This window comes from Theobroma cacao, chromosome 9 (assembly GCF_000208745.1).
Source record: "Theobroma cacao cultivar B97-61/B2 chromosome 9, Criollo_cocoa_genome_V2, whole genome shotgun sequence".
NCBI lineage: Eukaryota > Viridiplantae > Streptophyta > Magnoliopsida > Malvales > Malvaceae > Theobroma > Theobroma cacao.
Genome location: NC_030858.1, coordinates 29654518 through 29677847, shown reverse-complemented (window position 1 = coordinate 29677847; position 23330 = coordinate 29654518). Strand labels below are relative to the sequence as shown.

Sequence of the window (23330 nt, the reverse complement as noted above, 5' to 3'; positions counted from 1 at the left end):
CATATCTAATTTCAAAGCAAACTTACCTATGTCTCTTTGCCTTTTATTATGAAGATGATGAATTATTTCATAGGCCACAATAATATTATCTGAAATCAACCTCCCAAGGACAAATGCACTCTGATTTTCAGCACTTATATAAGGCAGGGTAGATTTAATTCTGTTGGTGAACACTTTTGAAACAATATTGTAAAGAACATTGCATGAACGGATGGGTCAAAATTGGCTTACCTATTCTAGTTGGGCAATTCTTAGGATAAGCACAAGAAAAGTGTGATTTATATTCGGATCATTCACCTTACCTTCCAAAAATTCAACAACAAATTTGTGGATATACTTTCCCAATTTATGCTAATATCTTTAGAAAAACAAGGCAGGCAGTCCATCAAGACGAGAAGCTTTTGTAAGGTGTATATGAAAATGGGCTATTTTGACTTCTTTAAAAGAAATGTCGGGAATCAACTATGTATTCATCTCCTCTATCACCTTCGGTTTTATGGCTGTAAGAATATCATCTATTAGAGTTAGCCTTAAGGTAGAGAATAAGTTTGCAAAGACATCACTCTCTTCATCAAGCATCTCTCCCTACGAATCTGTCCATTCTCCTTTATCTTTTTGAGCCTAAATTGTATTCTTCCTTTGTCTTTCAGAAGCATGACTATGAAAGAACTTAGTATTTTTGTCACCATCTTTTAACCATTCCACTCTAGATTTTTAGTTCCACATCAAATCTTCAGTCTTTAAAATTTCATGAAGTTCATTCTGTATCTGCCTAACTTTTACAAATTAGCCATCAACTTCATGAGCAACTTGCAACTCTCTCTTTTTCTTTCTAATTTTCCCTTGAATTTATTTAATAGGATTTGGTTTGAGCAACTTCAATTTCTGCTGAATCATGTCTAACTTATATATAAATCTGTTTGAGTTTCCTTCCCAATCCTCCATTTCATTCGAAATTAATTGCTCACAGCCAGGCTCATTTGTCCATGCCGATTCAATATGCCATCTTCGATTCCATGTCCGCCTCATATGATGAAACAATTCAATTCATTGCATCACATGATCAGAGACTCCCATCACATCATTAAATATTGGAGTTGAAGGAAACATGTCACACCATTCTGAATTACCCAAAGCTCGATCTAGGCTGCACCTTATATATTCTCTCTCCTCCCTATTATTCCACCAAGTAAATTTAGATCCTAGAAACCCTAAGTCTCTTAAACCACAATCAAAGTAAGCCTCTCGAAATTCTCGCATTCTAGCTTCATTGCGTTCTAATCCTTCCTCTTTTTCATTGGTATAAAAAATTTCATTGAAATTTCCCATGCAAAGCCAAGCCATCTGATTTTACGTATTTAACTACCTCAATAAATCCCATGCAACCTGTTTTCCTTTGACACACAGGCTCCCATTAAAACTTGTCACTCTCCATTTACACCTTGGAGACACAATAACTACGTCAATATGATTTTTGGAATATGAACTAATCAATAAGTTTGTCGTCTTGTTCCATACCAAAGCCAACCCACCCGATTTACGCTTAGAATCAACAACTACACAATTATCTATACCCATCATTACCCGAATTCTTTGCATTTCTTCATTACTTTTCTTTGTCTCCATAAAAAAAACAACGTCGGGATTTCGACTTCTCAAATAGTAGAGAAGCAATTGAATTGTTTGAGGGTTCCCGAGCCCTCGACAATTCCAGCATAATAACGTCATTTATCTAAGCGATGCTGGCCCCTCTGGCCACTTTGCATTGCTAGTTCAAAAGCTGGTTCATGTGCCATTTTAAACTTTTTTTACAACCTCCTCTTTCTAGTTGACTATCAATTTCATTTTTTGTTTACCATTCCTCGACAAGCTCACCCCCATTTTTATCTTAGAGATTAACAAATCATTCCCATCCTCATTGACACTAAACACAAAATTCTTATCGGTATCCTCCGTGTTCAGTTGTCGCTCATTGTTATCATTACTATCTTGCAAAAAATTTTCCTCCCCCACATCAGCACAATTTCTCCAATTATTTGGTTTCATTTGCTTTCTTGCGTCCCTGCCAGCAAAACAAGATTCATTGTCATCTTTTCCATCTTCTCTCAAAATCTCACTTTGTGTTCTTGAAGTGAATTTGGTACCCTTTCCTCTGTCTTCATTACTGTTACCATTTTCGCCAGTCGGTTTACCCCTCCTAATCCCTCCCCTCTACTCCTTCGATCCATGAAATACATGTACAGCACCCTTTTTGTGTGGCGGAGCAATAGGGAAAACTCCATATTGGTTATGCATTTCATTTCCATTCTCATCCAAGTATGAATTCCTGCACTCTTTCTCCTTATGTCCAATAATGCCACATTTAAAACTGAACTTTGGCAGTCTCTCATATTGCACATTGATCCATTTGGATTGACCATCTTCCATGGATATGATAACTCCTTTTCTCAATGGTTTTGATAGATTTAGGGCAACTTTAATTCTCAGAAATTTGTCTCTTAAATCATTGTCTCCGCCATCTACATTGAGAAACTGACCAACCTTGTTGCCTATCGCAGTTGTGGTTTCTTTTGACATTAATCTAGTCGGCAATCCAGTAATATGAACCCAGAACTCCTCAGTCCCAAAATCAATATCATTTAGTTCCATCAAGTCAGCATCAAAATCCTTTAGGACTATCAAGTTTCTATCAAAACTCCGCAGCCTGCCTGCTTTGATACGTTCAAGATCATCTTTATCATCAAAAGTGAACAAAAAGATTTGTTCTTTGATTTTCTTTTAACAACCAAACTGCCTCTTATATTCCATAAATTCCCTAGGGTTTTAATCATCTGATCCTTGTTGATTTTCTTACACTCCCATATCGAGCTCAGTAAGCAAAAATCATTAAGGCTACTCGAGGATCCTTTGTAAGCCTTGCTATCAATTTTTAAGTGAGAATTCTCATCCTCCAATAGCCTAAAAGTTTTCTATCTATCCTTCAAATCCTCCATGACTACCATGTAGTAACTTCCTCAATTTGAGTTTTACGTAATGACCAACACTGGAATAGAACAAAAAACTGAAAACCAGTAATTGTAAAAGAACAACCCTGGTAATCACCTTGCTCACACAAGACGTCGCTACTCTCCTAAACCTAGTTTAGAGAGACTCTAGGGGTAAATATTTAACTCTAATTTAATAAGTTATTTTTGTCTCAAGGTGATTAATTATCTCGAACAAACCATATACACAAATAAAAAGTCACTAAATAGGACATGATATAACTTAATAATTTCATGTTCAACACACTCTGAGCCCTCATCAGATTTCCTAAGAATTAGAATTTGAAATTCTAATTTTCGTTTTTTAAATTAAAAAGAATAAAACATATGAGATAAGAGAGAGTGACCTTTTATTACCTTATTTTTAAATTACATATGCATACAAATTAGAAAAAAAAATGGTTAAAGAAGTTGATTTCCTCTTACAGAGAAGATTAAAGGGGAAACAGAAAAATTAGCAACTTGTTTGGTGGGGCGGGGGCATTAATTGACCATGCGGTGGGTGTTCAAAGGTAAGCAGCTCCACCTTTTCCTTTAAAAGCAGTAGTGCAGCTACCTTAATCAAATGGTTGAACTTCTAGTTGGGAGTTCAGCTGAATTGACAAAATATTTACGTTCTAATTTATACATACACTTTTAATGGAAATTAAGATTTGTCATAAAAATGTACATGATAAACATATAAAATATTAGACGATAAACATGATAAACATATAAAATATTAAATGATACACTTTTATAGCGTTTCTGTAAAAATGTACATGATAAACATATAAAATATTAGATTAAATAAATCAAATGATCATTAACTTATGCATATTACTTTCTTTTGCGTGCAAAACAAAAGAAAAAAAAACCATTTACTTGCTAATTTAAATGTGCGGACATTATATTTCTTACGCTTATACTATCTGATCATAATAATATAAGTCCTAAATTATATATCAACTACTCTAAAATATAGCTTGTTTTATATAAAACATTAGCTATATGAACATGCACCTATATGAGAGGTGGCTTGAAGAGTTTATTAAATCTTTGTCTATATATTAAAATTTATTTTTCTGCTATAAAAAATTTGTCATAGTGTTTCTCTTGATGGAAACTTGCTTGTGTGCACATGGACATAAATGAATCCTTCAATGTGGAACCAGGGGATTAGAATCGTGTAAAAGGGTTGTGTCCCATCAGATTATTGGAATTTTTATTCTTTGTTGATTTACGGTCTACTACACAGAAGTTCCGGCTTGATAAAGCAATATCTCTCTTGTTTGATATTAAAATTGGACTAACTTTCTGCTCAGTATTTCTTTCTCCTTGAAGGATATGTTTCACAATAAATAAATATAATTAAGAGAGTAATGTTCTAATTGGTAATAAGAGTTTAGATCGACAGAAGTAAACTAATAATGAATTATTAGGAGCTTCAAAACTCATGATTTGATAGTGAATTTAAGCATGTTGCATGTGTTATCTTACTCAGGATTTTTTTTTAATCTTGATTTTTCCTTTCTCTTCACAGGTGAACTTTGTGCAGTTGCCTGTATCCCAACAGATCCAGTATTAGTGGCAGCTGGGAATGGGGACGATAGGGGGTTCCTTTGGAAAATAAGTCACGCTGATTGGGCTTCTGAACTCCAAGGTATGGCCATGATACAAACATCTTTAGGCTTTATGTTTATAGTAATTAATAAGTTTTTTGCTGAAACCAAAAGTGCTTTATTGTTTGTCCCTTACTGCCAAAATGTGAAAAAATAAACACATTTACATTTTTAGCATTTTTCATTTCTTTATTCTTCTACTAAACCTCTTGTAAATGCTTGTGCAGGCCATACTGATTCGGTCTCTAGTTTAGCCTTTAGCAATGATGGACAGTTGCACCTGGAGGGTTTGACGGACTTGTTAAAATTTGGGATACATCAGGAAAACTGAAATGCACACTCAAGGGTCCACGAGGTGGCATTGAGGTGAAACCATATAATTCTAGGACATTAAGTCCTCTTGCATCATTATAATTTGAAACTTTTCATTGAAAGTTAATTAACTATGTGCCTGTTACGTGTTAGTGGGTCAGGTGGCACCCAAAAGGACATCAGATCTTGGCAGGATCTGAGGATTACTCTGTTTGGATGTGGAATGCTGATAATAGGTGTCGTCTTTTCTCAGGCCATGGAGCCAGCGTGACTTGTGGTACTAACTCTTCATTCTATCCTATCAGAGCATTTTTTCTGCCTTTTCTTTTTAGCATCTCTTTTTTCTGTTTACAGGAAATTTAATAAATATTATGTCATTTACTCAGGCAAAACAATATGCACTGGTTCTGAAGATGCTACCTTGAGGATACGGAATCTAAGTGATGAAAGCGTTCATGTTGTAACAGGCATTCATCCGGAATCCAATCCAATTTGAAGTGTCCTTTTTGAGACCCAACCTGAATATAAGGTCACAGCAAACTCTGAACTTAGTCAATCTGAGATAACACTATTGAACATAATCGATGGAAAGCGTGCTTGAGATCAAGTACAGACACTAAAGATGATATGTAGTTACACCACAAAGTAGTGGAATCTTCACTTGCCAAACTAAGTGATTTAGCCTGAGATACTGCACGATGGAATTTTTAACGGATAGCCATTATAGGATCCAAAACAGCTAGCTCTGTCACAGTGGACATAATTCTTGGAAAGTGTTTATTTCACTTTCCGTAAATTTTTGGACAAATAGGGCTGTTGCCACTGGTAACAATTTGGCTCAATTTAAACTGCCTTTTACACATGCTGACATGCAATAAAAAATTTTCTATATTTGCATAGTATATCACTACATATCTATTTTATTAATACATTTCTTTTTCAAGTTTGCAAACACAACCTGTAGTACTAGAATGTTTTAGTTCATATGTTATAAAATCTGGTTAGAAGAGACTTGTGAGCAGCCCTTGTATGTTGACTACTTTCATTTAATTTGTAAAAAGAGTTACTATTATTTTATTTGCACTCCTTTTCACAGTTTTCTTTCATATTGTTGACAATAAGTCTTTTTCTCTGTAGGTCAGCCACATCATACTGAAGGACTGACATGCTTGTCTATAAGTTCAGATTCAACTTTTTGCTGTTTCTGGTTCAAAGGATGGTTCTGTTCACATAGTGAATGTCACAACTGGGAAGGTATGACTCCCTCATGCAATTTAAAGAAAAATAGATAGCCCAACACCAAATAAAGGCACTAATTTTTGAATTTTCTTGAATTTTTTTTAGCATCTTATTTTTCTACTTAATTTCATTTTGCAATGGATATATATATACAAGGACGGAGTTAGCTAATTTTTGTTTGGAGGGCCAAACACAGAAAAATAAAGGTTAGAAATTTTAAAAACTAATATATTAAATTTAATCAACAATTAAAAGATCGATAATAGAAATATAAAATTATAATATGTAGAATATAAATAATTAAATACGATATATAAGATTAATAATTTTTTCTTATATAATTAAGTTTGTCGTTTAAAGATTATATATTTAAGATAATTTCTTTTCAATTAAATATAAAATGTAAAGCATATAAAAAAAATACTCAAATTAATTTTCTCTTATATAACCAGAATTAATAAAAAAATAATTTATTGATAAAATTTTAAGTACTAATGTAACACTACAGCTTATATTTGAGTACTATATAATAATTTATTAATTTTTAAAGATTAAAATCATCGAAAATAAATTCTACGAATAAAAAACACGACAAGTAGAAGATAGATACCACATATGACATAACAAAAAAGAAAGAAAAAAAATGATTGATGGTTTGTAAAAATTTAGAAAAAAAAACTCTATAAAAACTTAGAACATATGAACAAATAAAATAAAAAAAAATAAACAAATATAAATAAAAATAATTTGTGCCCCATTTCTTCACCTTTTCCTTTTGAGGGAGTGCATGTAAAGAGTCATGATAGGAGCCTTGTACGATGTGGCTGTCTTGACCCATAACTAGATTGAGTTTTATCTCAATCAAGGTTAACTGAAGGGAATCCAGAGTCAATTGAATGTGTTTCTTTTTCACCAAAGTATGTAGCTAATCTCTCTCTCTTCCTTTGTGTGTTTGTGTGAGTGCACGCGCACATGCACGCCTTGACAAGAGAATTTTTATTTGTGAAATAAGTTTGAATTGAGATCGTGAAAATGTTTAGAACTGAACTAGAACAGTGAAAAAAAGATAAAAAATGCTGTGGATACTCCCCATTCTGAGGAGAAAATAATATTATCAAGTGGAAGGTTTCAAAGATAATTGGTTATGTGCTGGCAAGTTAAGAAATGAGAAAGACGCACCTTTTTTTGGGCAATGAGACAAGAGTTTTCTATGATGAATATGAAATATATTCTCTATATAATATGGTTAATTTAAAGAGAAAGTCTACTATGTCAAATCCCAATCGTGGGCCTTTTAACAGTTTGAATGTAGTAGCCTGGTTTTGATTAGAGATTTATTCTTTTAAAAATTTTGGTGAATGTTGTGATTTTATCACAATTACACTATCAATCAATCTGATCAAATGTCCCGAACTTACTTGAAAAATAGAGAGAAATAACTAAACCTTAAACTGCACGTTTGGTACGGGAATAGCTCTGCTATTCCCCGTCTATTCTCACTCATTTCTCATACATATGTTTGTTTTAAAATTAGCACACGAAATAACAATTCTTCAAGAATGAAAATTCCATAAAACTAGTTAAAAGTCAACTTTAGCTATTCCTTTCTCCCCCGATAATATCTATTCCATGAGACATGAAATAGCTTTCAAATATATAATGACCAAAATACCTCTTATAACTAAAAAATATTACAACCCTATATCTATAAATATTTTTTCCCATTTTCCCTTTTCTTTGTCTCTCTTCTCAAGTTCTTTCCTCTCTCATTCTCTCTCTAATTGGTACTCAATATTGACGACAGCGGCGGCAGCGACCAAATATGGTCGAAAAGCATCGATCTAGTCTTTTTCGACAACATTCAACCGAGATCTAGCCAGATCTAGCACTCTACGGCCAGATCTGACCGTGGGAAGCATCAGATCTGGTGCTTCCTGACCAAATCTCACGGTTGGATCTGGCACTCCACGGCTAGATCCAGCTGCGGGGAAACGTCGATCTAGTGCTGTAGTGGCTAGATCCGACCACATGGTGCGCCAAATCGACATTTTGTTACACCGATCGCTTTTTCGACGACCAGCTCATGAAAAAAAAAAGAAAAAATACAATAAAAAAGAATAAATTATTTGTAAAATTTAAAATATTAATATTATATATATAATTTAAATATTATTAATATGATTAAAATATTAAAATATTAATAACTATTAATGTTTTATTTATTAAATTTTATTTATTAAATTTTTAATGAGTATAAATAAAAAATAAAATTATTAATATTTTAATCAAAATAATATTAAATTATAAATAAAAATATTATTAATTAAAATATTAATAATTAAATTATATTAAAATATTAATATTAATATTTTTAATATTTTAATATTTTAATTATATTATACAATTATTAAATTTTAATATAAAATTAAAAATAAATAANATTATTAATATTTAAAATATAAAATAAAAATAAATAATTATATGTAATAAATGATATTTTTATCTTTTTATTTTCTATTTTTTTCTTATTCCAAAGCTATTGTTATCGACCAAACATTATAATAAGTTATAATAATTATTTCTACTTTATTTCCTTTATTATACCAAATTACGTAATACTTATTCTATTTTATTCTCACTTCATTCTATTCTCACGTAATAACTATTTTATTCCACAAACCAAACGTGCTCAAAAAGTTCATTGGTGAGAATAGAAGAGCTCTTAGCAAGCACATTCTTAACATTCTTATGGCTCAAACATAAAATAGGAAAGCATGCAAATGTGAAGTAATGAGAAAGTCTTGCAAGGGTGTCTTTGTCTGTACCGTTTCTTGTCTCAGAGAAGATAGCACATAAACCACACAAAATGGCCCATACCTACTTATATCTCCATAACATGGCAATTTCGAATCTTTGCACCATGTAAAATTTTCTGTTTCTATGATTAGTTTGACCTTCTGTTAAAATTATACATGGCAGCTTCCCCTGGGCTGTTTCTGGTGGCATGGATCGAAACCTTACCATATGAGATGTACAACACTCGTCGCCGCGTTTCATATGTAACCACGAGGTTAGTAGACTTGTTTCAAAATGAAACTCATACTAATGTTTTACACACTAATAATTAGTCTATGCCTCGTGGCTAAAACTACCCATGGTTAATTTGGTAAAGTTTTATCATTTGGTGAAACATCCTTGTGCAGGAGGGAGTGACATGCTTGGCTTGGCTCGGCTCGGAGCATCCAAATTCTTGGCTACAGGGTGTTGTAATGGGAGAATACGCCTGTGGAATTGTCTCTCGGGGAAATGTGTAGCAACCTTGAAAGGGCACGAACATGACATCCAATCTCTGTCTGTATCTTCCAATCTGGAGTTTCTTGTTTCTGTTTCCATTGACGGCACTGCACGTGTATTTGAGATTAGACATTTCCATTAATAAAAATAAGCTTCCAAGATCCTTATGGGATTTACAAATTAATATAATTGGTCAAAATACTCATCAAGTTTTTGTAGTTATATATTTTATTCAATTGAGTCTCTATATTTAAAATTAAAATAATTTAGTTTCTCTTCCTAATGGTATACAATTTTACCATTAAAGTAGGTAACGTCAGTGCTGATATGGTACATTTGGGTGACATGGCACCAACAGGATGATGTGGCAACATCTCATGGTATTGACGTGATGACGTGATAGTGCCACATGATATTAATATAATGACATGGTAATGACATTTTGACATGTCAATGTCACGTGACAACACAAACATGGTAGATCGAAAATAAATTTTAAAAAAAAATTTGTGTCATATCATAGGGATTAAATTGAACAAAATTAAAGTGTTTAGAAACTAAATTACAAAAAATATTTGAAAAATATAAATCTTTAAGTAGATGATATATATACTTATTAATAAGTCAAATGTTTAAGTATAAAAAATTTATGGTGTTAAGAAATGTATATAAATATTTTCTTACTTGATCATTTGATTTCATAATAGGTTTGTTAATTTATCTAGTTTGCAAAACTTAAGTTTGAATTCTCATTTTATAAAAAAATTTTAATATTTTATCTTGGATATATACTTATAGAAGGACAACATCTTCATTCACACAAACCTTAAAAATGCTTAAAATAAAGGTTTTTGTTTTCGCAATTATAAAAGGCAATAACTACTCTTCTCTTTGGCCACCCCTTAGTCTTCTTCTCCGTTCTTTGTTTTTCTTATGAGAAGTTTGATTCATCAATTAATTGTTATGAAATTAGGACAATGATGACATATTTACGTTTTTAGATTCTGATTTGGATTTTGTTTCTTAAATTCTTTTAATTTAAAGACCAAACAGCTCTTTAATGACAATATTTGTGCATGTCAGAACTTATTGTTCTTGGTTTTTGTTTTTTTTTTTATTTTTTCTTTTAAAAAAAAGAAGAAAGGAGATATGGAATTAGCCATGATTATAAAAATAATTTCTCGATCTGACTTACTTAATTTGGGCATGACAAACCTTTTTATTACACTTATAGAATCTGAACTACTCCACATCTTCAATTATTTATTTATTTTTTATATTTTTATTTTACTTAATATTTCATGTTATATTTAAATTTAGTAGAATTTGATTGTGATTTTTGAACTTAAATAAAATTGTTTTATAAAAAATTTTGAATAAATTTAAATAAAAAGTAAATTGGATAATGGTTGAATAATTCCAAAAAAATGAATATTTGTAAATTGTGAAAATGGTAACTAAATCAACATATTTTACCAATTTGAGTTCAGCTTAAGTTAAAAACTAAGTCAAATAAATTTTAAATTTTTATACTATTATAAATAGAAAAACAAAAGAATTTATTTAGTTTTTTATATTATTTTATTCCAACATAATGCAAGTTATTCATCCAAATCTATCTTAAGGTATGAAATTTTTTTTGAAATTTTTTTATAGGAGAGGAATTCAAACTTAATTTTTGTGAAGAAGATAAATTAATGTACATATTTTGAAATCAAATAATCAAGTAAGAAAATATTTATATATAGTTTTTAACACCATAAATCTTTTACACTTAAAAATTGATCTTATTAATAAGTATATGTATCATTTACTTAAAATTTTGTATTTTTCAAAAAAAAATTCAATTTAGTCCTTTAGCACCTTAATTTTATTCAATTTAATCCCTGTACTATATAGTTTTATTCAATTTAGTCCCTATGACGTGGCATAGATTTTTTTAAAAAATTTTTGATCTACCACGTGACACTGACACATTAGCAAGTTAGTGCCACACCAGCATAGCCACGCTATCATGTTGGTACCACGTCAATGCTGATGTCATCCCTTTAACGGTAAAATTAGATACCGTTAGGAAAAAAGATTAAATTGTTTCGATTTTGAATATAGGGATTAAATTGAACAAAATGCATGAGTATAGGGACTTAGTAGGTATTTTGGCCAATATAATTTATATTCTTACCATGACAGGAATTGTTACTTGCATGTACGCCAATATAAGGAATGCTCTTATATATAAGTTACAGTTTTAGCTATCTCTTATTGATATGAAATGTATAATTTAGTTTGATTCAAATCTACCTCGATCTTGATGGGTGGTTCCATATCAATAAAGAGTTGGGTAGGTTCATTTATCATGAACTTCTAACTCAAAAATGTATATAAGGTAAAATCTAAATAGTAATCCTTGCCAACATACATTGACTATGATATTTTGTAATATCAAAATCTATACTAGTACAAATATCTTCCAATTATTATGAGCATAATAGTGCTAACGGTTAAGTAGCCTTCTCTTCCATGGTTTGTTCTTCTTTGTGTGATACAAGAGAATGGTTTGATTGCCATTTTAATTCGCACTCCTACATATACAAGTAATCTAAGGAAAAGGAAAAAACACAAAAAGGAACTTACATATGTCTGCATGCATGGCATGTTTAAGGAAAAAGTAGGTTATGCCAGTGTTAGGCAAGAGAACTTGTCTCTAAGAAGATACTAGAGTGGCAGAGGATTTTGATCAATCAAAACAATATATGCAAGAAGATGAATTGCATTATAGTCAGAGCAGGTGAAACCCAAGTAGATGTATATTTCATTGTCTTATATTCTGTAGTGGGTTTTCTTATTTATTTTCCCACTAATTTTATCCTAAGCATTTATAAGAAATTGTGTTATTATAAACTTCTTATAAACTTTACTTGTCAAGAATATGTAATTGTTTATTTGGATAAATCACTCTCTCCCCTAGGTTTTGACTATAATTCACTTTTAATCCATTAGTATCAAGAATGAACGCTCCATCCCAGAACCTCAAAAGCATAATAGGTTTTATAAAATAATTAAAATATTTGATAGATAAAAAAAACCCAAAAACTCATCCTACCAAAACTATCTTCTTTGATCTTTTTACTATTAACAAGAAGCCTATTACTTTCAAATAGACTTCATATAAATTTTACTTGCAATGAATATGTTAATTGTTTATTTTTATTACTCTATTTATTCATTATGACAAATTTGATGGAAGAAACACATTAATTAAGCTATGGTGAATTGAGAGATGGTATATGTTACCGGCCACAAGGAAAGTGATGGAAATAAGTTAGGTCCCTCATTGATTGACTTGGTTGGTGTGGTTATGGGTAATACACTTAAGATCCTTATTGCTTTTATCTCTTCTTATTTAGATTTGTTTAACAAAACGAGTCTGTTGAACCGTATATAGTAAGAAACGATGTGCCAAGAGGTGTATATGTAAGGATGAAGTAATATCACTATGTCCTTCTTTGTCACCTACCGAATTAAATACATGAAAAATAAAAGAAAGAATGATGACGATTGACTTTCTGAAGAAAAACCTTAACCCTTCTTTTTTGGACAACAAATCCAAGAAGAAGGTTAGAATAAAAGAAGGAAGTACTGAGACTTTGGCTGGCAGCACGATGGTAATAATGCATGACAATCTTTCTTTTAAAAAGACGTTGATGCATTCGAAAAATGGTGGTTTGTTATTTGATGGAAACTTGTTCTCGGATGAAGAGATGGAAATGGAAGAGGAGATGTCTGATGACAATGACGTGGATAACACAAATGGATGTGAGGAGAATTTTGAGGACTTTTGGCAGAAGCCAGAGAATGGGATCTCAATGATCAAAATATCTGAGAAGAAAAAGCTTGAGTTGGTTAAACGGTGACAATGTTTGGTTATTTTTAGCATGTTGGGACGTCCAATCTCATACCATCTTTTATGTGATAAGATTATGGCATTGTGGAACCTTAAAAAACTATAGTCTATGGTAGATCTAGATGAGGAATTGTATCTGGTGCAGTTTTCTAAGGAAGGTGACTACTTTTGGGCCTTTTTGGATGGCCCTTCGATGATACGAGGGCATTATCTGTTGGTTCGACTGTGGTCTTTTTAGTTCGTTCGGGGTTCGAAGGACTTGTCTGTTGAAGTGACATGGGTGCATTTTCCTAGAATGCAACTACACTTATATCATAAATCTGTGTTACGCAAAATTGGCTCTATGTTGGGAAGATTGATAAGGATTAACTATAACATGGGGTAAGAGAAGTGTGGAAAATTTGTGAAGATCGTCATGGAACTGGACTTAACTAAACCTCTGATCCCCAGATTCATTATTGATGATAGGATTCAATTGATGGAATATGAAGGTTTGCCACAAGTTTTCTTTTTTTGAGGAGTTTACAAGCATATACAAGAGGAGTGTAAAAAGGAAGATGAAAAACAGAAAGAAAATCCTTTAAGGGATCAAGTCAGTGAGGAGCAAGGACTTAAGGACAATCCTTACAAGCCAAGGATGCTTGTTACAAAAAAGAAACCTAAGGATACGAAAAAGAGGAAAGTCATTACTTTTAAGGCTTGAAATAATAATAAAGGCACTAGGGGCTCATAGTTCGATATTTTAAGGGGGAAAAGAGAAACCAGTGAGGCTTTTAATGCTAGGTCAATCTTGAATGAAAAATAGAAGCAAAACCAAGTTTTTATGTGCAAGTGTATCATATAGGGATTGTTTCTAATGCAATGTTTAAGACTCGTAAAGATTATGATAAACTAAAATTTGATAAACATATCTTAGTAGGGAGACCTAGTGCTGGACAAGAGGAAAAGCATGAAGAGATAAAAAGAAATTTTATGAGACTGAGTAAAGGGATGAAGGTAATTAAAGGTACGTCTTTGGTGAGGAATGTTGAGGTTAAATTGAAAAATAAAGGTAAAGTGGTTCAAGATGCTAACAATGAAGACAAATCCTTGGTCTTATATAGCACAACACAGTAAAATAAATTAGAAGAACAAGGTCGTTTGCTTAATCCAGGTAAACACTCAGGGATTGTTATTGAAGAAAAATTTGTTATACTTTTTAAGAACATGGAATCTATGGTCGAGAAAATTGGTGGTGCCATTTTTAGCAAGAAAAAAGAAAGAACACCAAATACAAGAGTTGTTGTTCATCCACAGAAAATTTTACTTAAGAAGAAGGTCAGATCAAAACATTATGTGTTTTCTCCAAGTTTGAATATGGAAGGTGATTGTACCATATTATTGGTAAATGAGGAGCTAAGTAAGTTAGCTATGGTAATAGTTATTTTTCTTTAAATAATATTATGTTGATAGAGGGAGGCCAGGGGGTAGGTAATAACCTTTCACTTTCTTGATTTATTTGTTTATGGATATTAAAAGAATGGTGTGGAATTGCCAAGGTGTAGGTGATAGGAAATGTGTTAGTTTGATCAAGGATTTTATGATCTAGTACAGGTTTTCTATTTTAATCTTAGTTAAACCCTGAATAAGTGGTTTGAATGCAAATAGGACGATTGGTGCATTAAGTTTTGATTAGTCTCACATAGTTGAAGCACTAAGGTTTTTTAGAGGAATATAGGTGTTATGGTGGGATAGTATCCAACTTTCCATGATTAGAAGTCATTCCTAGTGCGTTCATATGGTGTACAAAGATCCTACAAGTTCCAATTGGATATTAGTTGCTGTTTACGGCCATCCTACCTCATATAGTAAACAAGCATTGTCGGAAGAATTATCAGATTTTGCTCAATAGGTGGACAGGTCATGGATGTTAACTAGAGATTATAATGCTTTTCCGTACTCTCATGAAAAAAATAAGTGGATCGTTGAGAGGTAGTTAGCACTATACCAAGTTCTTGAATTTTATTAATATATTTGAGTTGATAGATATGAGTATAAGGGTCTCAATTTTACATGGCAGTGGGGTTAGTTTGAGAGAGACTAAATAAAGCCTTGTGTAATTCTAGTTAGCGTATTCTTTTTCAGGAGGTAGTTCTCATTCTTTGCCATATGTAAAATTTTGATCACAAACCTATTTTTACCTCATTATCTGAAAATAGATGGATTCAAAGGCAACCCAACTTTCATTTTCAAGTAGCATGGGTGACACACAAGGATTTCAAAAATTTTGTGCATCAAGAGTGGTCTCATTCAAGGGATTTTAAAGAAAATATGAGTAATTTTTTTGTGAAAGTTGATGTTGGAATAGAGAGGTAGTCAGTTATATTTTTCAGAAAAAGAAACGACTAATAGCTGGATTAGGTGGGGTCGAAAAAGCATTAGAATCTAACCCTTTTCAATGACTTAGAGAGATTGACCACAATTTAAGGGTTGAGTATGAAAATGTGTTGAGTCAAGAAGAAAACTTCTAGATGTAAAAGGCCAAGGTTGAATGAATAAAATTTAGTGATGGTAATACTAGATACTTCCACATTCATGTAGGTCGACGTAAGAACAAATCAAAAATCTTATGCCTTCATGACTTAAGTGGGGATTGGTGTGATGATCCAAGTTTGCTTAAGGCACTTGCTATGGATTTCTTTAAGCAGTTGCATACCAAGGAATTGGATTTGGTGCCTTGTTATTCCATTAGAGACCAATTTCCAATAACACCGGAGGCTGAAGCTAATAAGTTGATCAGACCCATTGAGGACGAGGAAGTTAAAAACGCTTTGTTTGAGATGAAGCCACTCAAAGCCCTTGGTGTTGATGGCTATCATGCATTATTATTTAAATCATAATGGCTTATGATTAAACCAAGTGTGATTTCCTATATTGCCAAGATTTTTGAAGGAGATTAGATTAGTGATGACATATGCAGGTCTCTACTTGTGTTGATCTCGAAGATGAATTTGCTTGAATTCATTTCCCAATTTCATCCAACAAGCTTGCTCTCAATTATTTTTAAATTATTGATGAAAGTATTAACTAACATATTAAAGCCTTTCATGAGTACTTTAGTCGCAAGTACTCAATCAAGCTTCATCCTGGGGAAGTAGATAATTGATAATGTGATATTGGCACAGGAAGTGGTCCATTCTTTTAGGCATAGGCAAGGAAAGGAAGGATGGATGATGTTAAAAATAGAGCTGGAAAAAGCATATGACAGGTTATGTTAGGAGTTCATATATGACACCATGTTAAATGCTAGCATTCTTAGAAAGATAATTGATGTCCTAGTTAGAAGTTGGAGAAGCTACAAAACTTTTTTAGAATGGTGAGCAATCTGATGCATCCATCCCATCTAAAGGTGTAAGGCAAGGAAATTTGATGTCTCTTTACCTTTTTGTGCTTTACATGGAGAGGCTTTTACATGGAATTAATAAAGCAGTTTCCCAAATATTATGGAAACTAGTCAAATTGAGTCTTAAGTGCCCTCCATTGTCACACTTATTTTTTGTAGATGATCTCATTCTTTTTGCAGAAACTTTGACCTCGCAAATGGAATTATTAAAGGAGTATTAAATGATTTTGTGCCTGCTTAGGTGAGAAGGTAAGTGTGGAAAATTCTATTTTCTATTGTTTTAAGAATATTGACATTATCATTCCTCAAAATTTAGCTAAGTCTCAAGGTTTTGTGTTCTAAGTATCACAATTATCATTTTCACCTCAATTCATCAAGAATGCTCAACATCAAAGCATAAACTCATCACACAATTTCAAATCTTCATTATGCACTATGTCACATAGTATATAAATCAAAACTTAGCATATTTTTGCTTAGGCATAATATTCATCTAAGTGACAAACAATGCACTATACCATTCATGTGCCAAACATATGCACAACATTATTTTGGGCCTTCACATGCTCATATATCATATTCATTGTTCTATGGACATAGGCATACCCTTAAACTCTTAAACAGATACATAAAAAATTCAATTTAGCTTGCCAATTAGCTAAACTATTTCATCATATTATTAGAATCCTCAATGTACATTGAAATTCAAAGTCTTTTTCTATAGACCACATGCATGCTTTACAAGCATATACATCAAGTTTTCAGGTTTACTCATCAAATCACTTGGCCAATATCACATTTAGGCTATATCAAAAAATCAGGGGTGTTACAAAAGGAAATTGTAAAGGAACTGCTCATGCAGTCTCTAGTTGTAAGTGTATATATCTTTTTCGCATAGGCCAAATGTATTATGCTAAAGAGAGTCTTTAGCAAACAGTTAAAGACTCTCAATGGCACGGTGGCTTAGTGTTAATAAATAACTTTTTCAAACAAAAAAAAAAGATAAGAGGTGCTGAATATCGTCTGACTAAGGAAAGTTTGATGGAATGTTTAATAACAGATATGCATGAAGCTTGCCTTAAGACTGACAAAGAATGTCAAGTCTTGACAGTCCATGGATCTACTAATGAGATAATTCCCATTGAATATGTACTGGAAATTGCCAAGATTAAACTTAATCACAAGTTACACATCATGGAAAGAGCCAATCATGGATACACCTCACATCAAACTAAGTTGGCATCGATTGTTGTGAACTTTATAAGGATGGTTTTAGAGCAAGACAAAGTTGCCTTAAAGTAGGCAATTTTATGTGATTAATGGATAAGCTTTTCATTTTTAAAAAAAAATGAGCGATTTTTTTAACTCTCAAAGATAAGGTATTTTCGAAAATAATTCTCTTCTTAATTTTTGTTGGTTTTAGCCAAGAAAAAAATTTTAAAACAAAATTACCTTTAATGAAACCTGTGTGTTGGAAAAAAATGTTGTTTTTTTAGAAAGACAAAATCAACACCACCACTACTCAGGAATAATGATACAGACGTGCAAAAGTTAACAATAACAAATTTAAATTATAAAAGAAATGATGAAAAAGGGAAAGAAGGGTCATCATCATAATCATCCTTGGACACATACAAACGAACAAATGGAGAAAAAGAAAAAGAGAAGTGGAGATAAAGCTATTTTAGTTTTTGACAAGCCTTTTGTTTTTTTTATCTGTAGTTGGTGGGGTTGTTGCGGAAGGATTCCAAAGCCTTGATAGCAGCATTACTAAAGATGTACTGGTGGTATGCAACACGCCATATTTAAGGCGTTTAACTCCAAAAGTTTATGTCTTAGTGAAATACAAAAATAGAGACCAAGTTACACGCCATGATGAAAAAAAAGTTGTTATAAGCCATGTTGAAAAAAGAAATTATTACACGTCATGTTTAAGGTGTTTAACTTCAAGAGTTTGTTTTAGTGAAAATAAAGATAGAAACCAAGTTACATACTATGTTGAAAAAAAAGTTGTTACACACCATGTTGAAAAAAAAAAAGTTATTACACGCCATGTTTAAGGTGTTTAACTCCAACAGTTTATATCCTAGTGAAATACAAAGATAGAAACTAAGTTACACATCATGTTGAAAAAAATTGTTACACACCATGTTAAAAAAAATGTTAGTGCACTCTGTATTTAAAGTGTTTAACTCCAAGAGTTTATGTCCTAGTGAAATACAAAAATAAAAATCAAGTTACATGTCATATTTAAACCATGTCATATTCAATAGATTTGTTACAGGCCAAATGCATTAGAATTGTTACATGCAGGCATGATATGTAACAACTTTAGACAATGTTCTAATTTACAGATTTTACTTATATAACTTTAACTCATCTATTTTGAGATTTGTGAATGTAAATCAATAAATCCAAGAACAAATATTGATGTCATTTTTGCTCTTCGATTTGTAAATTGATGACGATATGACAAGAAATAGACAAAGAAAGATGACGATGGTGGTAAAATTAGATAGAGCTAGATGGTGGGAGAGAGAAATGTGGAGCACAGTAGACAGATGTGGTAGAGAGAAATCGATAAAATTAGAAGAGCTAGATGGCTAGAGAGAGAAATTTAGAGCACAACAAATGGATGCCGGAGAGAGAAATTAGTAGAGAAAATTGTGATAAATGGTTTAATTTATCTGAAATGGTTTGAAGGGTATTTTTGTCAAATCATGATAAAATTGAGTAAAAACAATTAACTTTATATTAGAGGCTATTTTTGAAATGGCTTTATGAGGTTGACCATTTTTCACAATTTTCTCAAAAAGAAAAAAATTTTGTAACATTCTTTTATGGATTTTTCCCCTTTTTAGTTGCAATAACAAGAAAGCAAGTATTCTTGTTTTGTTAAAGAGCTTGGTTGATTTAGTAAGTTTGTACATCTCTACAGCATAAATAGTTTGTGATCTTCGGACTCCAGTTTTAGCATAGGGTCATTATAATTTTAACGTTAACTGCGTGTACAATACTTAAATAAAGCCACTTAAATTTAGTTCACAACATTCCTTATTAAAAATGAAAAAATAAAAAGTAAATTTTGTTATAAATAATATTTTTACATATTTATTAGAATTTAATTTCTACTCAATTATTTTTAATGAAGAAATCACTAATTTGATTAAAGACCTAGGATGACCTGCCGGCCGGGTATGTTGGATATTTCGTTAAAAGAAGCAAAAAAGCATTCTTGTTTGTCGACGAAAAACGTGAAGAAAGAGTGGGAAAACTGGCATGTGAATCATGTTGTTTGTTACCTCCTTTTAGATGCAAAAAGGCGTATATATCTGGAAGACTTTAATAGTGGAGATATCATCATTGCACTTCTTAATGTGTTGCATGCTGTTTATGAAAACAAAAGAAAGTGATGGGTGATCAACCATCAGGACCTGCGGAAAGTAAAGGTCTCTATCGTGAGGTAATTGGGTGCCAATTTTAGTCATGGAATTGGATGTAAATATCATCATTTATTTATACAACTATGTATAAAAATATTATATCTGGAACATAGCACACAATAAATATAGGTTTTAAAATCATTCAAAATATTTTTATACATATTAATAATTAAAATTAATTGAATAATTTTTATCTTTCTTTACATTAATCATATTAATAATTTTTTAATCTATTCATTTTTTGTCAATTAAATTATTATTCAATTAGATTTCTATTTTTACTCTTCCCTTCTTTTTCTCTGTTTTCTTTTCTTTCGTTTTTTTTTTCCTGCCCAAGGAAAGAGAAAAAAAAAAGTATCTTAGTTGTAAGTGTAGATGTTTAATTAGGGATAGGTACGGCAGCTGAATAATGTTCCTTTTTCAAGAGAAAAAAAAAAAGGAACAAAATTTGAATCGTTCATAAAACAAATAAAGTACAAACTAGCTTTGGTGATATGTGAAGCAAATGAGACTGGCGGCAGCCAAACCTTTGGTGTTCATGTGTTTTTTCTTTTTGTCTCGAAGAAAAAATAATAAAAATCTAGCTCCGCTTCTACTATTTAAGCTAATTGGACGCCGGTATCTTGGGTTGGGTTGCCTTTATGATTCAAACAAGATAAACTCTTGTTGGCTTTGTGTTGGAAAACTTGGAAAGGTTTCAATTTTATTTTTCATTAAGTACATTTAATGTTTAAATAATCTAAACTACAAAGAGGTCTGCAGATCTCTCCTGTGCTTTCATTGGAGAATTGTAGTAATCTAGTTTGAGTATTATACCTCAGTCAATAAGGACAGTGGTTGATGGGATTGCTACCTACTTCACTTTGAATATAGATGTGAGGATAAGGCTTTCAGTTTTCATATTTGGCTTTTATAGACTGAGGTAGAACAACAGACGATTAAGTTTGCACATTAACAGCCTCTAAAGAAAATAATCAATGGAGGTCCACATTTCTGTGTTATGTCTTATCATATCAAAGAAAATGGCGCAATGAGTAAGTGCAGATTTAAAATGTACAAATTATGGGGCACAAGAACAAAACCACAAAAGAAGAAAGAAAAAAAAGAATCTTCATAGTTGAGCATTGACATCAAACATCAGTGTCTAACTACTACGAAACATTATGCATCTTTCGATTGTGAAGAAGTCGAAGCAACCTTAAGGATTTTTTCAAGGTGGTGGGAGATATCATGTGGATGGGCCTCCACTCTGGGTCTCTCCGGCAAAACCCAACGGCCATCGCTATTCCTTACCATTCCTTTGTTCTCGTCCTGCCGCCAATAGGGTGGCACCCCATAATCGCTCTTCAAGAAGTTGCTATCCTTGTTAACAAGGGCAATGTCCCTTTTATTAGCCAAGCAAAACCGTCGCCCTTTCCCATGGTAGCCGTCGAGCAAGTGTAAATGGGCCTCAAGATTGTGTGCACAAGCAAGGTCGTTGGTGGACTTGAGAAATGGGCTACAGGTGTGATCCAATGCCAATTCCACCCCGACATGTGCATAACTCCAAGGAAAAGATACAGCCTCTTCTAAATACTTTTGAAATTGAAGCTTCTCATTAGCAAAAATCCCTGGCACTGTTGGTACTTTATCATGCACATTTACAGCTCTAAGTACCTTAACTCCTAGCTCGTCACACCTTTCCTTAAACTTAAGATTGCCTACTCGAGGACCGGCAAAAGAGTAAACTGTAATTGGTACTTTATTGCTAAGCTCTCCTTCTTCAACAAGATTAAGCCCCAATTCCGCAATATCATAAGCTGTAATTAAAGCCAAAGCTGCCCCAAGGCTATGCCCTGTGATTGTAATGCTAATTTCTTCTCCATCATAGTATTCAAGAAGCCTTTTAATCTCAGCCAACACTTGTTCACGAGCCGAAAATGAGCAATAGTTGCAAGCGTTTTCTTTCTTGGTGTACAAGTCATAAAACCCCAACTCCATTTTAATAGAAGGGTCCTTGGTGAAATTTGCTTGATGAAGAATATCTTTGAGATCATAAATCCATTCAAGGTATGTTACGGTACCTCTCCAAGAAATGACAATATCGCGTCTTCCTAGCCGTTTGATCTCATCGTCGTCAGTGCATACGGCTACGTACCCCATCCAGTTTGCATGGGTGCTCCATACACTGCTTAGATTAGATTTCTGGAAAAAGTTTGGGAGATTGATATTCGAGGTAGCATAGAGGTATCTACTGATTTGGTAGCCACGGTCTGCCATTCCAAGCTTTTCAAAGAAATGGGCTCCGTGGTATTTGCAGGAACCACAGTACTTGGAGTGAGGATCAAAGTCGAAAGAATCATAGCATGCTTGTGCAAATTCACCATAGCGGATGATTTCTCTGCGGAGATGAGGATTCATGGGGTCTAGTAGTCCATCCCAATCGTTGCAGCCCTGAATTTCCTTCCAGATTTGGCAAAGAGGCCTTTCGTCTTCTTCTAAAACTAAAGCTTCTTCTAGCTGTGGAGTTAAACTTGACAAGGATGTTGAACGTTTGATACATGTTGATGAACTTGGAAAACAGGGCTTGTATTGGAAGATAAAATTTTTGGTTTTTTTGTTCAATTTGCATTTTGGTAAGGCACCTTGAAAGGTAGGGTCGAGGGTGCACTTTGGATGGTTCTTTAGAGAGAAAAGCCGCGTAGCCATGAAAGTTTAGATTATATGAAGCGGAAGTTTGGGACCTTTGTGCTGGAATACTAAGGATGTGAAGCAGAAGTCTAGAATATATGAGAAAAGTTGTATGATGATAATAAGTTGAAGACTCCGGTAAATTGGCTTTAAGTCTGTGTATCTGTGCCTATATGCATGGGTAGGGGGGCCCAGTAGGTCAGAGCAAAATGAGAAGAGGATGGGTTTGATGTGAAATTGAGGTACTATTCCACTAGAGAAGCATGCCACTAGCCACGATTGAATGGTGGATCATATGATACAGAAAGGAATGTAAGTGTTTGGACTTACATATGCCACTAGCCACGATTGAATGGGTGAAAAATATTCTAGACAAACTGAAATCAGTGTTTGGAGTGTATGGGCTTTATATATGCGAGGATGATCATTAATTTTTGGTTG

General features: G+C 32.7%; 1 protein-coding gene and 1 pseudogene across 1 annotated transcript; one reads left to right on the top strand and one right to left on the bottom strand.

Moving 5' to 3' along the window:
• On the top strand, positions 3538-9654 carry LOC18589871 (annotated as a pseudogene).
• On the bottom strand, positions 21182-23015 carry LOC18589868 (phospholipase A1-Igamma3, chloroplastic). The gene has a single exon (XM_007015033.2). The coding sequence runs from the start codon at positions 22905-22907 to the stop codon at positions 21381-21383; it is 1527 nt and encodes a 508-aa protein (XP_007015095.2). The 5' UTR covers positions 22908-23015; the 3' UTR covers positions 21182-21380.